We start from the raw sequence: 13,985 nt of genomic DNA, 5'->3' as shown, positions 1-13,985 counted from the left end.
GATTTGTGCTTTGGTCAGGTTGGGTTTGGGTGGGCTGTACACACACACATAGATATGTGTGTGTGTGTGTATATATATATATATATTATATATATATATACACACACACACACACACACACACACACACACACACACATATATATATATATACACATATATACATATATATAGATATATATATCTATCTCTCTATCTATACATATATACACACACATACATATATATACACTAGGGTGACCGCAAAAAATCAGTGTCGGAATTTTGTCCGTCTGGACCCCACAAAACGATTCCCCTTTCCAGATATTGAGATAGTCAAAATTTGAGCTCGATCAAACGACGTTAACCCGTGCCGCTCGTCGCTCAAAGTTTGAAAAAATCCAAATTGAGGTATTTTAAGATTTAGCTATTTTGCATAGTCTGTTAGACTATAAAGAATGTGACAACAACATTGCAGAAATAGCCCTGACCAAATTTTCGAACCATTTGTGGTATTTGAATGCAGAGTTGGTGGGATTATCGTTTTTTGATCCCACCATTACAGACAATGAAAAGTTATTAAGGGCTAATAAATTGCTCAGTAGCACAGATGAACCATCAGAGCACGCTAGGGTTGTAAATCCAAAAGTTAGGAAAGAAAAATTAAAAGAGGTAGGAAGTAACCGACTTTAACGACCTTCTGACAAAAGATGAAGAACAAAAGCAATATGTCCTGCAAGTTGTAAGCAAATGCCGAGCATTATATTCTGACGTTTCAAAAACTACTTTAACAAAAGCTCTAGAATAGATTAGATAACTATGTAAAATTATCAACTCATGTAGGTTAGCGTGCTCTGATGGTTCATCTGTGCTACTGAGCAATTTATTAGCCATTAACAACTTTTCATTGTCTGTAATGGTGGGATCAAAAAACGATAATCCCACCAACTCTGCATTCAAATACCACAAATGGTTCGAAAATTTGGTCAGGGCTATTTTTGCAATGTTGTTGTCACATTCTTTATAGTCTAACAGACTATGCAAAATACCTAAATCTTAAAATACCTCAATTTGGATTTTTTCAAACTTTGAGCAACGAACGGCACGGGTTAACGTCGTTTGATCGCGCTCAAATTTTGGCTATCTCAATATCTGGAAAGGAGAATCGTTTTGTGGGGTCCAGACGAACAAGATTCTGACATTTTCCCCCCCCCCATATGAGATCCGGTCACCCTAATATACACACACACAAACACACACACACACACACACACACATACAGTGGGGAAAAAAAGTATTTAGTCAGTCAGCAATAGTGCAAGTTCCACCACTTAAAAAGATGAGCGGCGTCTGTAATTTACATCATAGGTAGACCTCAACTATGGGAGACAAACTGAGGAAAAAAAAATCCAGAAAATCATTCTGTTTTTTTTTTCCATTTTATTTGCATATTATGGTGGAAAATAAGTATTTGGTCAGAAACAAAATTTCATCTCAATACTTTGTGATATATCCTTTGTTGGCAATGACAGAGGTCAAACGTTTTCTATAAGTCTTCACAAGGTTGCCACACACTGTTGTTGGTATGTTGGCCCATTCCTCCATGCAGATCTCCTCTAGAGCAGTGATGTTTTTGGCTTTTCGCTTGGCAACACGGACTTTCAACTCCCTCCAAAGGTTTTCTATAGGGTTGAGATCTGGAGACTGGCTAGGCCACTCCAGGACCTTGAAATGCTTCTTACGAAGCCACTCCTTCGTTGCCCTGGCGGTGTGCTTTGGATCATTGTCATGTTGAAAGACCCAGCCACGTTTCATCTTCAATGCCCTTGCCGATGGAAGGAGGTTTGCACTCAAAATCTCACGATACATGGCCCCATTCATTCTTTAATGTACCCGGATCAGTCGTCCTTGCCCCTTTGCAGAGAAACAGCCCCAAAGCATGATGTTTCCACCACCATGCTTTACAGTAGGTATGGTGTTTGATGGATGCAACTCAGTATTCTTTTTCCTCCAAACACGACAAGTTGTGTTTCTACCAAACAGATCCAGTTTGGTTTCATCAGACCATAGGACATTCTCCCAAAACTCCTCTGGATCATCCAAATGCTCTCTAGCAAACTTCAGACGGGCCCGGACATGTACAGGCTTAAGCAGTGGGACACGTCTGGCACTGCAGGATCTGAGTCCATGGTGGCGTAGTGTGTTACTTATGGTAGGCCTTGTTACATTGGTCCCAGCTCTCTGCAGTTCATTCACTAGGTCCCCCCGCGTGGTTCTGGGATTTTTGTTCACCGTTCTTGTGATCATTCTGACCCCACGGGGTGGGATTTTGTGTGGAGCACCAGATCGAGGGAGATTATCAGTGGTCTTGTATGTCTTCCATTTTCTAATTATTGCTCCCACAGTTGATTTCTTCACTCCAAGCTGGTTGGCTATTGCAGATTCAGTCTTCCCAGCCTGGTGCAGGGCTACAATTTTGTTTCTGGTGTCCTTTGACAGCTCTTTGGTCTTCACCATAGTGGAGTTTGGAGTCAGACTGTTTGAGGGTGTGCACAGGTGTCTTTTTATACTGACAACAAGTTTAAACAGGTGCCATTACTACAGGTAATGAGTGGAGGAAAGAGGAGACTCAAAGAAGAAGTTACAGGTCTGTGAGAGCCAGAAATCTTGATTGCTTGTTTCTGACCAAATACTTATTTTCCACCATAATATGCAAATAAAATGAAAAAAAAAACCAGAATGATTTTCTGGATTTTTTTTTCTCAGTTTGTCTCCCATAGTTGAGGTCTACCTATGATGTAAATTACAGACGCCTCTCATCTTTTTAAGTGGTGGAACTTGCACTATTGCTGACTGACTAAATACTTTTTTTTCCCCACTGTATATATACACACACACATACACATAAACACACAGACACACACACTAGCTGCTGGCCCGATTCTAAAGCATCGGGTACTCTAGAATATGGCCAGCGGCAGATTAAAATAAAAAATGTGATATACTTACCATCCGACGGCCCCCGGAATCTGTTCCTCCTCTCCACGCTGCCGGCATCTTCCGTTCCCAGTACTAATTTGCGCCAAAGACCGCTGCTGATGTCCTCTCGCGAGAGCACGACGTCATCGGCAGTATTTCGCGCAAAGCAGTACTGGGAACGGAAGATGCCGGCAGCGTGGAGAGGAGGGACAGATTCCGGGGGCCGTCGGAAGGTGACTAGATCACCATTTTTTATTTTAATTCTATTTTTTACACGTTTATGGTACCGAGTGTCCGAAGGAGTCTCTTCTCCTCCGGACCCTGGGTACCGGCCAGCGCCGGGCATCCCTGGCTGCGTCGCCGCTGACGCCCGTGCGCCTGGAGATGACCCGACCGCACGGTAGCGTGCGTCCTGCTAATTGCGGACTGCGCTTGCGCCTCTTGCTGATTGGTTGCGGCCAATGAGCGCAGCGGGACTTCGGTTACAGACATAAGGCGTATATATATATATATATATATATATATATATATATATATATATATGACAAAGCAAAGTCCAGCAATAACCTGAGCAATCCAGGATGCTGTTAAAAAAATTTTTCTTTTTATTCATAAATCCATTAAAATGCAATGGTTCAAAACAGCAATAACGCAGGAAAGTCGTGCAGATAGGACTACGCGTTTCAGCGGTAGAACCCGCCTTCTTCACGGTCCAGAATCCAAAATTTTTTAACAGCATCCTGGATTGCTCACGTTATTGCTGGACTTTGCTTTGTCGTTGTTCACATTTGTATGGATGGACTCCTACATCCAGATCCGGGCATAATGGGGTTAACCAGGTCAGCTGAGGTTCCAGGTGGTTCACAGGAGTGAGCTGGTCTACATTGTTGGATAGATATAAATATATATATATATATATATATATATATATACATACATACACACACACAGACATATTCTTGAGAAGGGGGGATGAGTGTTCTCCGACCAATGAAGACTTTATTTGGAAGCAGAAAGTAACTAAAGGTGCCCATTGGGATAGGTGGTAACGTACTGATCGTGAAGGACAATTTCTAATATAACTTTGGCAACCCGCTTTTCAAGGTAATAAGACGCAGGGGTGAAGAAACGGCACAGAGATATACTGGGCATTTACCTTTTATGCACCATGCTTGTGAACAGCTCATGCATATAGTTGATTTCATACAAACCTGTAAAGACACGTAGAGTCAGTGATTATTTCAGTGTTGTTAAAAGTTTTAGTAATATAAAATAGTTTGTAGATATAGCTCACTCACTCCTGTGATTTCATTAAAATAGTAGCATGGGCATAATAAAAATTTGACGTGTTTCGAGTCTAGCCAACTCTTAATCATAGTTAAGATGTAAAGAATCAGCTAGATCCGAAACACGTCAGTTATATATTTTTTATGCCCTTGCTATTTTAATGAAGTCACAATCAAGTATTTTTGCTTTTAATTTGCTTTGCTGGATTGAAAAACATTAACATATCGGCTGCAAGTTATTTTATAACTTGAAACAAGGGAAATTTCAAATTCATGGGGATAAAGAGGAAGGAGAACCTATAATTATTCCGTCATGTTCAGCTCACCAAGGAGACTTGAGAAGCAAGGAACTAAATTGCTCACTTGTTCTAATACGGGACTTGTCTATCAGATCTGCACTCCCTATGGGGCTGGAGTACAGGTCTGTTGTAATTTAAGCCACTTCTGTGGCATAAATTAATAATCTGATGGGTGATCTTGACCACTACCCAACCAGTTTTCAAACCATTGTTGGCACTGGGCAGGCCTGGGATAAAACGATCAAAAGTTGCAAAATTATTAAACCCAAAGTTGCACAATATTTTAAAGTAGTTTTTTGCCAAAGTTGATTAATGTGGCCATAGACTCCCCATCAGGACATTATTTCTCCCCTAACCGATAAGAGTGCTGAGATACAGTGACTGAGCTATAAAAGGATACGCTGAATTTTTAAAGTAAGTGCTGTGTGTAGATTTTCCTAATTATACTCCTTATGAGATCCAATTTCAGTCTGCCCACACTACCTTCTGCTTGCTGGAGCTGACAGGGAGAAACCAATCACAAGTAGGTGGTGAGTGATGCAGAATGAAGCTGCATGTATACATGGCAGCCCATTATTCATTACAAAGAAGGGCTGGGAAACATTTTGATCCTGAATACACCCTTACAAGTTAGGGGAATTATTTCAACTCTCCTAGTAGCCAAAATCCATAGTATTTTTTTGTGCCTGTATCTGTACTATGCTGTTAACATTGTATTTAAAAGAGTTGCCCAGGCCAATGATATTAATGACCAATCCTTGATTATGGATCTTTGAGTCTTGACTGGGATGAAGGGGGTTGTGCACTTAATTCCCTTAAAGTGCGTATGGTATTGCAACACTGCCCCACTTAATTGCCAACTATGTTTTTTTAACCAAGTTAGCTTCAAAGGAGCAAGCAAAATTCAGATAATAGTTGCAATAGTTCTCGTGAAAAGCTTGGTCTCGACAAAGACTTTTTCTAATTAAAGTGATTGATTTTATTTTGTTACAATTCACTTTGCGGACAGCCTATGGCTTTAGAAACATCGGTGGTTGAACTGAAAAATGTGAGGGGTTGACCATCCAGGATTAGAGTTTTCTCCAATCCAGGTCCTGTGAGCAGGAGCTCAGCTGTTAGCAAAGCACTAGCTCCAAGTAGACAAAGAAACATTAGTGCTTCAGTGCCATATTATGGTCCTCTATAATAAACATTATAAATAACATAATTATATAATCAGGGCTGCCTCTAGGAATTTCTTGGCCCCATACTGGCAAATTTTTCGGGGCCCCCTTGAGACTTCGCCCAGACTACACCCCAGCCTCGCCTCCACCCCTCGAACTGTCCACAGTCCCATCGCTCTCTTGGAAAAACTCCACTTCTCACCTATCACACATTAACAGTACCCATCACCAGCTCACACATATAGCTGGCAGCTTTTGTTTTGGCCAAAAGATGTTTTTAAGCCGCCACAATAACACGGTAGACACTTTTGGCCGGGCCCTACTCTACTGTAGCCAATTAAATATTTGTTAAAATATGCAATACAATTTAAGTATATTTTTATTTTTCAATTTTTAAAATGATCAATCACATACAAGGAACAAATACCGCTACACCATGTCCAGACCACATATTACCAAAGTGACCGAATAATATCACATACAAGGAACAAATACCACCGCACCATGACCAGACCACATATTACCACCACAAAGCAACCAAATAATAGCACATACAAGGGACAAATACTGCAACACCATGTCCAGACCACAAATTACCACCACATTGTGTCGGAATACTACAATACTGATCAGTAATAAAAAAAACACTTATTCTCTCGAGGACCAGTGATGTACTGCTGAGTTTTACAGGACATAAGTTAATAAGCCTGCAACACCTTTTCTATGCCAAGTATAGCTGTGTACTCCTGGCCCTTAATAAAAATTGTTTTATTGGGGGAAAAAAAAAACCACAATACTATCACCATAAGTGCAATTATACACAGGAGATCTGTACTTAGTATGCAGTGTCTGTGTACAGGTAATACAGTGATCCCTGGTGACATTATACACAGGACCTCTCTGTATATAGTATACAGTGTATAGTGTCAGTGTATAGGAAACACACTGACTCACTAGTGACGTCTTTAGGTGAAGTCCTTCATCTTTATTTTTCATCTTTCATCCAGCACAGATCACCATCACGTCTTCCAGCCAGGGCTAGTCTCTGCAGGAAATAACAGTTATCTAGAGCTCCGCTTGCAGAACACATTACTTATTTTTCCCCAACTTCTACATTACACCACATGAAGAAAAAAAGGCGATAGTATCACTCTACACAGTAACAGGACCTCCCCCCATTTAAAACAGTATACTCAAAAAATTAAATACATCACTGCAGTAATAATATCCCTTAATTAGCCCCTATGGTAATATCATCGCACATCCTGGCACCCGTATGTCTCTTTCCTGGCTCCAGCCATATGTTCGCCCATCCCACCCTCATGAGTATCCATTCTGCCCCATATGATCTCCCCCATCAGTCTCCATTGTATCCATCGTGCCCCATGATCTTGCCCCATCTGTCTCGCATTCTGCCCCCATGTCTCAGCATTCTGCCCCCTCCTGTGTCTCACTGTCACAATCTGCCCCCGCGTCCAGTATTCTGCCCCCGCGTCCAGCATTCTGCACCGGGCCCCCGGATCGCCGCTCTCAATAATATTAAAAAAAATAAGTTTTTCTTACCTGGCTGCACTCCAGCGGCGAAGCTCCCTCCACGCAGCTGAAGCGCGCACTTGCCGGCGACTGACAATGACGTCAGAGAGGAGCGCGCTGTGGCTGACGTCAGCTGCCAGCCTCCGATTGGCTGGCGGCTGTTATCTATTGACATGCGGGCCCCCACGTCAATAGCGTTGAACTGCCGCAGGCGCATCTCCGCTAAGGGCCCAGTTTAGCCTGCCTGAAGAGGCCCGGTGAGCAGATGAGACGGGGCCCGATGCGGGCCCCCTCTGCCCACCGGGCCCCATACGCCAGTCAGGGCACTAATGCCCTGATGGTGGCCCTGTGTATGATAAATATTATAAAGGTCCTTTAATGGCTGCTGTAAACAAGGCCTTTTAGTTGTCGATTAGAAATTAATAAGCTAAGGTTTTCTAAATCAAAATGATACACCACAAAGCCAATTAAAACACATGAAAGAAGATTATTTGCTAAAAGGTTAATGCAAGGACGTCCAAGCTGCTGTATGAAATCCCACGCAGACGAGAGAAAGATCGTGTCCGAATTAATATGGAGCAGAAGAGCCTTGTGGAAACAGCAGCGAAGAAGAGAGCGGGAAATGGAATTGCATGTTATTTACTTCCTCTGCCACAAATTTATTGTGACATGTTAAAACCTAAGGCTGAGAGGCCCAGATAAATTAAATGACTGACAGGAAGGACATTTTGTAATGCACTGCAGGCGATGCACACGACTCTCGGCGAACACACTACAAGGGCTGTACTTTACGTGCTTCTTGCCTCAACCAAATCATTACCCAACAACTTCACCTAAAAGCCTGCTCAGTGTCCTGAATAATGTCTGATGAGACCACGGCTCAATGCACCCAGAAACACGCCCAATAAAACTGGTCAGGAATCTTGTTCTTCCTCTCAGGCTTTATCGCCATATGATAAGCGGAGGACTGAGGGAAAATGTCAGTTACACTGACGAGGCGTTAGTCTTTTTCGGCACTAAGGTCGAGAGTAATTCTTTCAATTAGATCAGTTTAGGGCATGAAGTTCTATAAATAATAAAATCCACCCGAGTACAAGGAGTAGTGGAGATTGTGGTTATTGGGTTAATAGACTTAAGTAGCGATAGTCATTTACACCTTCATACAAAATTTACAGCAAGATTTAACTTTTTTGTTCGTCTTGCAAAGAGCCATACTTCTTTTCTTTCAGTCACCATGTGTATTTTTATGTGACAAGTTGTACTTTTGAACATAACCATTTACTATACAACATACTGAAAAAAGGAGTAAAAAAAATCCAAGTAATGTGAAACTGCAAAAAAATTTAAAGCAATTCTGCAGTTGTCTAGTTTTATGCTGTTCGCTAAATGAGTTATTGACTGTTCTATGGGTGGAAATATAAGGGAGCTATAAAATTTGTATAGGCAATTATTTTTTTCCTACTTAAATAAAACTTGCAGAATAAAAAATGTCGTCAGTCGACAAATTCTGAAAGCCAACCCTTTTTTCCTCTACTGTCGATAAAGCTGTATAAGGATTTGTTTTGTTTTTTTTTTATAGCAGGACGAGCTGCAAGTTTTGTTGGTACAGTAGCAACCAAACCCGTTACTACTAACCTTTTATATGCTGCAATCACAAATGTGTCATGATTCGAGTCAACCATTTTAATGTAATTTATCGCGTGTCCAGCATAATTTATACAGTATACCTACACCAGAAAGTCTCATTTGGTGCTGTCCTTTCAGCCACGCAGTGACAGAGCCTCTAATCCTTTCCTGACCAGCAAGGCACATATGATCACTACGCAGAGACCTGAGGACATAAAGCATGCGTGTCCTCCAGCAGTCAAGAGCTGGACGCACACATTGATACACACATTGAGCACCAGGTGGCGGCATACTATACAAGTGTCGCAGCTCTTCACTGAATCCTTCATTAATGGCATGTTAAGGCAAGGACTGCTCATCTTTATGATCTAATAAACAGTGGTGGCGCAGTCATTAAAGAGGACCTCTTGGCTCTACTGACAATTTAGTTAACCCCTTAATGACCGGAGCTTTTTTCGATTTTTCGTTTTTCGCTCCTTCTTTCCAGAGCCATAACTTTTTTATTTATCTGTCAATATGGCCATGTGAGGGCTTATTTTTTGCAGGACGCGTTGTACTTTTGAACTACAACATTGGTTTTACCATGTCGTGTACTCAAAAACGGGAAAAAAAATTCCAAGTGCGGTGAAATTGCAAAAAAAAAAAAAAAAGTGCAATCCCACACTTGTTTTTTGTTTGGCTTTTTTACTAGGTTCACTAAATGCTAAAACTGACCTACCATTATGATTCTCCGGGTCATTACGAGTTCATAGACAAGGGCAGAGTAAAGAGCACATAGTTGAGGGCAGAGTAAAGTACTGCACTGCGCAGGCGCCAGGAAAGGTCAGAGAGATTCAGTTTGTTTTCCTCTTAGCTCATGTTTGGAGAAATTAGCTGCTCTGATGACATATACACTATACATAGAAAACATTTTTTTCCCCTTATATTCTAACATCTCAAATCGGAAATACAGTAACAGGATCGATGAGTACGTCTGTACCCTGCTGAGACAAGCCTTGACATTGAAAGTTCAAAGTAAAGCTATTTAACACATTTTACAAACTTTATACTTATCTGTCATATTGATTTATGCAAAGATTGTTTTATTTTTATTCCAAATTATACAGTGCATGATTCCCAATTCTTGCAAGAATTACAATATACTTTATTTTTTTTACAGGACAAAATTTTGAGAGTGAACTTACATAATTACAAAATGTCTAAGAAGCATCTTATGAAGTCAGCTGTATTTGAGCATTTCACAGTGACTCAAGATAATAAACATTTTGTGCATCAGTGTATAAGTGACCCAGATGAAAACAAATGCTGTGATGCCAAAATCAGTGCATACTCAGGCAGTGGTAAAAATGCTCCTTCAAGAGCTTCCAATCTAAAAAGATATTTACCACGCTGTCACCCAGAAGTTTACAAAGAGATCACAGCAGCACCAAGAGAACAGCACTTCCCGCCAGGCAAAGGAGGAGGAATGTGCATCTCAAACGTCAGTTACAAGATATTTTGTAAGTGACAAAGTTACTGTCACAATGACAACATATGTGTTTAAAAGACAGCTCATCGAGCTTGTTGTGAAGGACGGTGTACCATTATCATTATTTGCACAACCAGCTTTTACAGCTATTAATAGAGAAATGGCTCGCAAACTTGTTTTTTCTCTGGAAAGAGAAAGTATTAGAAAATTAGTGATTGAAGAAACCCTTAACCAAAAGGAAGATCTTAAAAAGACTCTCAAGAGACGCTTTGTATTTCTTAAAATGGATGCCTGTACACGTCACAGAGTGAACTATTTTGCTATCAACGTTCGATATGTTTGTGACAACAAAAAAATTGTTATTAAGACACTGGCAGTAAAAGATACTAAAGCTCATCACAGCAGCCAGTTTCTCCAGACCTTAATGGAAAAAATTCTGCAAGATTGTGAATTCAAAAAAGAACAAGTTCTTGCTATTGTAACTGATAATGCTTCAAACATGATAAGTACAATTAAACTGATGAATGATAATAGTGAAGGTGAACAGTAGCTAGAAGAACATTTCACATTCAGTATGTTGAGAAGGAAGGCCACAGTCCTGTTCCCATAGCGGAGGAACAAACAGATATTACTACAGAAGAACAGCAAAATGATTCTTTACAATTAGATGATCTTCTTGAAGCTGCATCACATATCTTTCCTATTCATCAAACGTGCTGTGTTGTGCACATGATGCTGGCAATAAGATACTCTGCAAAAGGAACAGCTGGAACTGCTGTGTTGTGCACATGATGCTGGCAATAAGATACTCGGCAAAAGGAACAGCTGGAACTCTGATTAGCAAAGTGAGGAAATTGGCTATTGCTGCCAGAACCCCTAAAATTGATTTCATCTTGGGGGGTGTGGCTATGTATCGGTGGAGAGAGGACGCACTTAAGGAGAGCTCCTGATATCCTGGAATTATCCGGCCAGCAAGATTTCAATGCCGAGATCTCCATCTGCGCGGCGGCCATTTTCCAGGAAGCAATCCACCGCACAGGCATGGAAGGAACGTCAGAGCCCCCAACGCAGCAAGGGACAGAGCCCGGCAGCGGCAGCACCCGGGGGACCCAGCGCGACGGCGGCAATTAACGGACACCCGCAGCGGCAGCACCAAAAAAGGTATGTTTGCATTGTAAGACGCACCCCTATTTTCCCCCCAAATTTTGGGGGAAAAAAAGTGCTTCTTACAAAGCGAAAAATACGGTACTTTCTGTGCTATTTGGATACGGAGACATATGCAGTTTCCGGTTTCCTTGCAATATTATTGGCTTATAAAGTGAAATGATGGTATTGGCAGTTGAGAACTTTGCATAATCAAGCAAAAGATTATAAAAGAAGTGACTAAAATAAAGGGGACTAGTGATCTGTCTCGATCCTCCCGTACAGAGACCCCCGTCTCCGTGTGGTCATTCCCAGTTGTTGGCAACGCCCTGTGAAGGGTTAATTAAGCCCTCACTCAACAGTTTGGGGCCCCCGAACAGGGACGCCTCTGCCCCCGGAGGTCAACAAAACAAAGGACCCTCGGAGCGGACACAGGTGCTGGAAAATTGGGACTGATCATCCCCCACAACAACCACGGTAAGTTGGCAGTTATACTGTTCAGACTGACCGTTGGTGTGGTTTTCCTGTGTCTGTTGCTGCAGAGAGGATCTGAGGTTTGTCCTTGATGGTGGGGTGATTCATGGGTGGAATCATATAGAGGTGCAGTCCCGTTGGGGGCCCAGTGCTCGAACCGTACCTCATAAGGGACGGACACCCTGGATTGACCAGTGATTGTGGCTCTCTTTATAGTCAAAATATCCTGAATTCACTGTTAGAGTCAGGCGTGTTGACGTGATCGATGACTGGGTAGGATACGTAACTCAGGTGTGTATATATATATATATATATATATATATATATATATATATATATATATATAACCAGAGGTGTCGGGGGCGTGGCATGGCAGTCAAGGAGTGAAGACGCGTTCAGGAGCGCTCCCATCCCCGTACAGAGATACCTGACCCGAAAAGCGCCCTTTACAAATGCCCTCTAACCCGATGACTACCAGGAGGAGAAGGGGGGACCATATCCGCCGGCCCCGCAGCACCCGACAGGACCTCTCAGAGCATATCCCGCTACCTTACAGCAGCGGGAAGGAAGAAGGCCGCTGGCGCCATGACAGAGGAGGCGTGTGGAGTACAGCGGGCCCCGCTGACAACAGGAGACAGAGCACAAGAGGTGAGGGAGCGGCCTGGTGGGACAACGGAGCGTGGAGAGACCCACCTGTGTAAACGCTGGAGCCCCACGGGTGAATGGATGCTCTCCCCAGGATAAAATCATTGAGCCCCTGGAGGCCTGTCTCTCACAGGGGAACCCTGTAGTTAGAGCAGCACAACCACGCTCTATAGCTGCGGGAGGTGACCAGGGTGGGATGCCTACAGAACCCCCGACACCATACTCACGAGGAGACGGCGGTGTCCCCCCAGATATCAATCTTGACACCACTGGTGGATCTCCAGCATTGGGGGTTGCAGACCCCATGATGGGAGAACAGGAGGATAACACCGAATCACCTGCATATCAGGCTAGACAGCTGCCTGGCGCGGCTCCCCCACCTGCCCACCGAATAGATGCATCTATAATATCACCGGGTGGGACATCGGCGTCTCCATTGACTGGATACTCCGCAGCGCCCATAGGAGCTGATCTCAATTTACTATACAATAAACTAAAGGATATTCCAACTAAGCGGGATATGGAGCAGTACATTGCTCGTCTAGAATCATCCTATAAGGCTGAACTTTCTGTACTTAAAGATGACATCCAACAATGTGGCGAGAAAGTGGAATCCCATGACCAGCTTCTATCCTCCCTGAATGAAAGAATGGAGGCTCAAGAAAACGTCACAGCAGCCCAAGCTAGACAACTACAGACCCTAGCAGAAATGCTGGATGACTCCGAGAACAGTGGACGTAGGAATAATATAAGAATACGAGGGTTACCTGAATCTATACCTCCCCGGGAGCAGAATACCACTCTGAGAGGCATTTTCAACACGGTGTTAGACAGACCTCAAGACACCCCATTGGAAATAGACCGTGCACATAGGGCTCTAGGCCCACGTCCCGGCGAGCAAGACCCACCGAGAGATGTGATATGCCGGGTGCACAAGTACCAACTTAAAGATGCGGTCATGGGAGAAGCCAGAAGAGCAAAGCCCATACACCATTTGGATTCTCGCATACAGCTTTTTCCAGATCTGTCCAGATGGACCTTACAGAGACGTAGAGCTCTTCGCCCCCTTTTGAATGAACTGCGGCAGCGTGACCTTCTTTATACCTGGGGATTTCCATTTTGTCTTCGAGTTCAGAAGAGAGGCAGAGTGCATCGATTGAGTCACCCTAGTGGTATTGCAACTTTTTCAGCTGCCCACGACATACCTGTGGTGGACATTCCTGACTGGCCATCCTTACCATCATTTTATCGAATGGAGGACCCCCGCAGAGGCCTAGACCCTCAACAACAGCGCCGTCGCGGAAGATGGCCTAATGGACAGGGACGCATACACCCTGTAGAAGGAGAAGCTGACTGATTATCCTGTATTATATTCTTAAATAGCCCATATT

The 13,985-nt window shown here is 42.9% G+C and overlaps 1 protein-coding gene across 2 annotated transcripts in view; it reads right to left on the bottom strand.

Moving 5' to 3' along the window:
* TDRD9 (tudor domain containing 9) overlaps positions 1-13,985 on the bottom strand; it is a 320,208-nt gene that overhangs the window by 120,847 nt on the left and 185,376 nt on the right. For both annotated transcript variants that reach the window (XM_073570199.1, XM_073570208.1), the window contains exon 10: positions 4,114-4,168. In XM_073570199.1, the coding sequence (XP_073426300.1) occupies positions 4,114-4,168 (55 nt within the window). The remainder of the gene's footprint in view (positions 1-4,113; positions 4,169-13,985) is intronic.

The sequence above is a fragment of the Dendrobates tinctorius genome, unplaced genomic scaffold, assembly GCF_039654945.1.
Source record: "Dendrobates tinctorius isolate UK_male_01 unplaced genomic scaffold, ASM3965494v1 ptg000006l, whole genome shotgun sequence".
NCBI lineage: Eukaryota > Metazoa > Chordata > Amphibia > Anura > Dendrobatidae > Dendrobates > Dendrobates tinctorius.
Note: the sequence above shows the minus strand (reverse complement) of the source record. Positions and strands in the feature narration are given on the sequence as shown.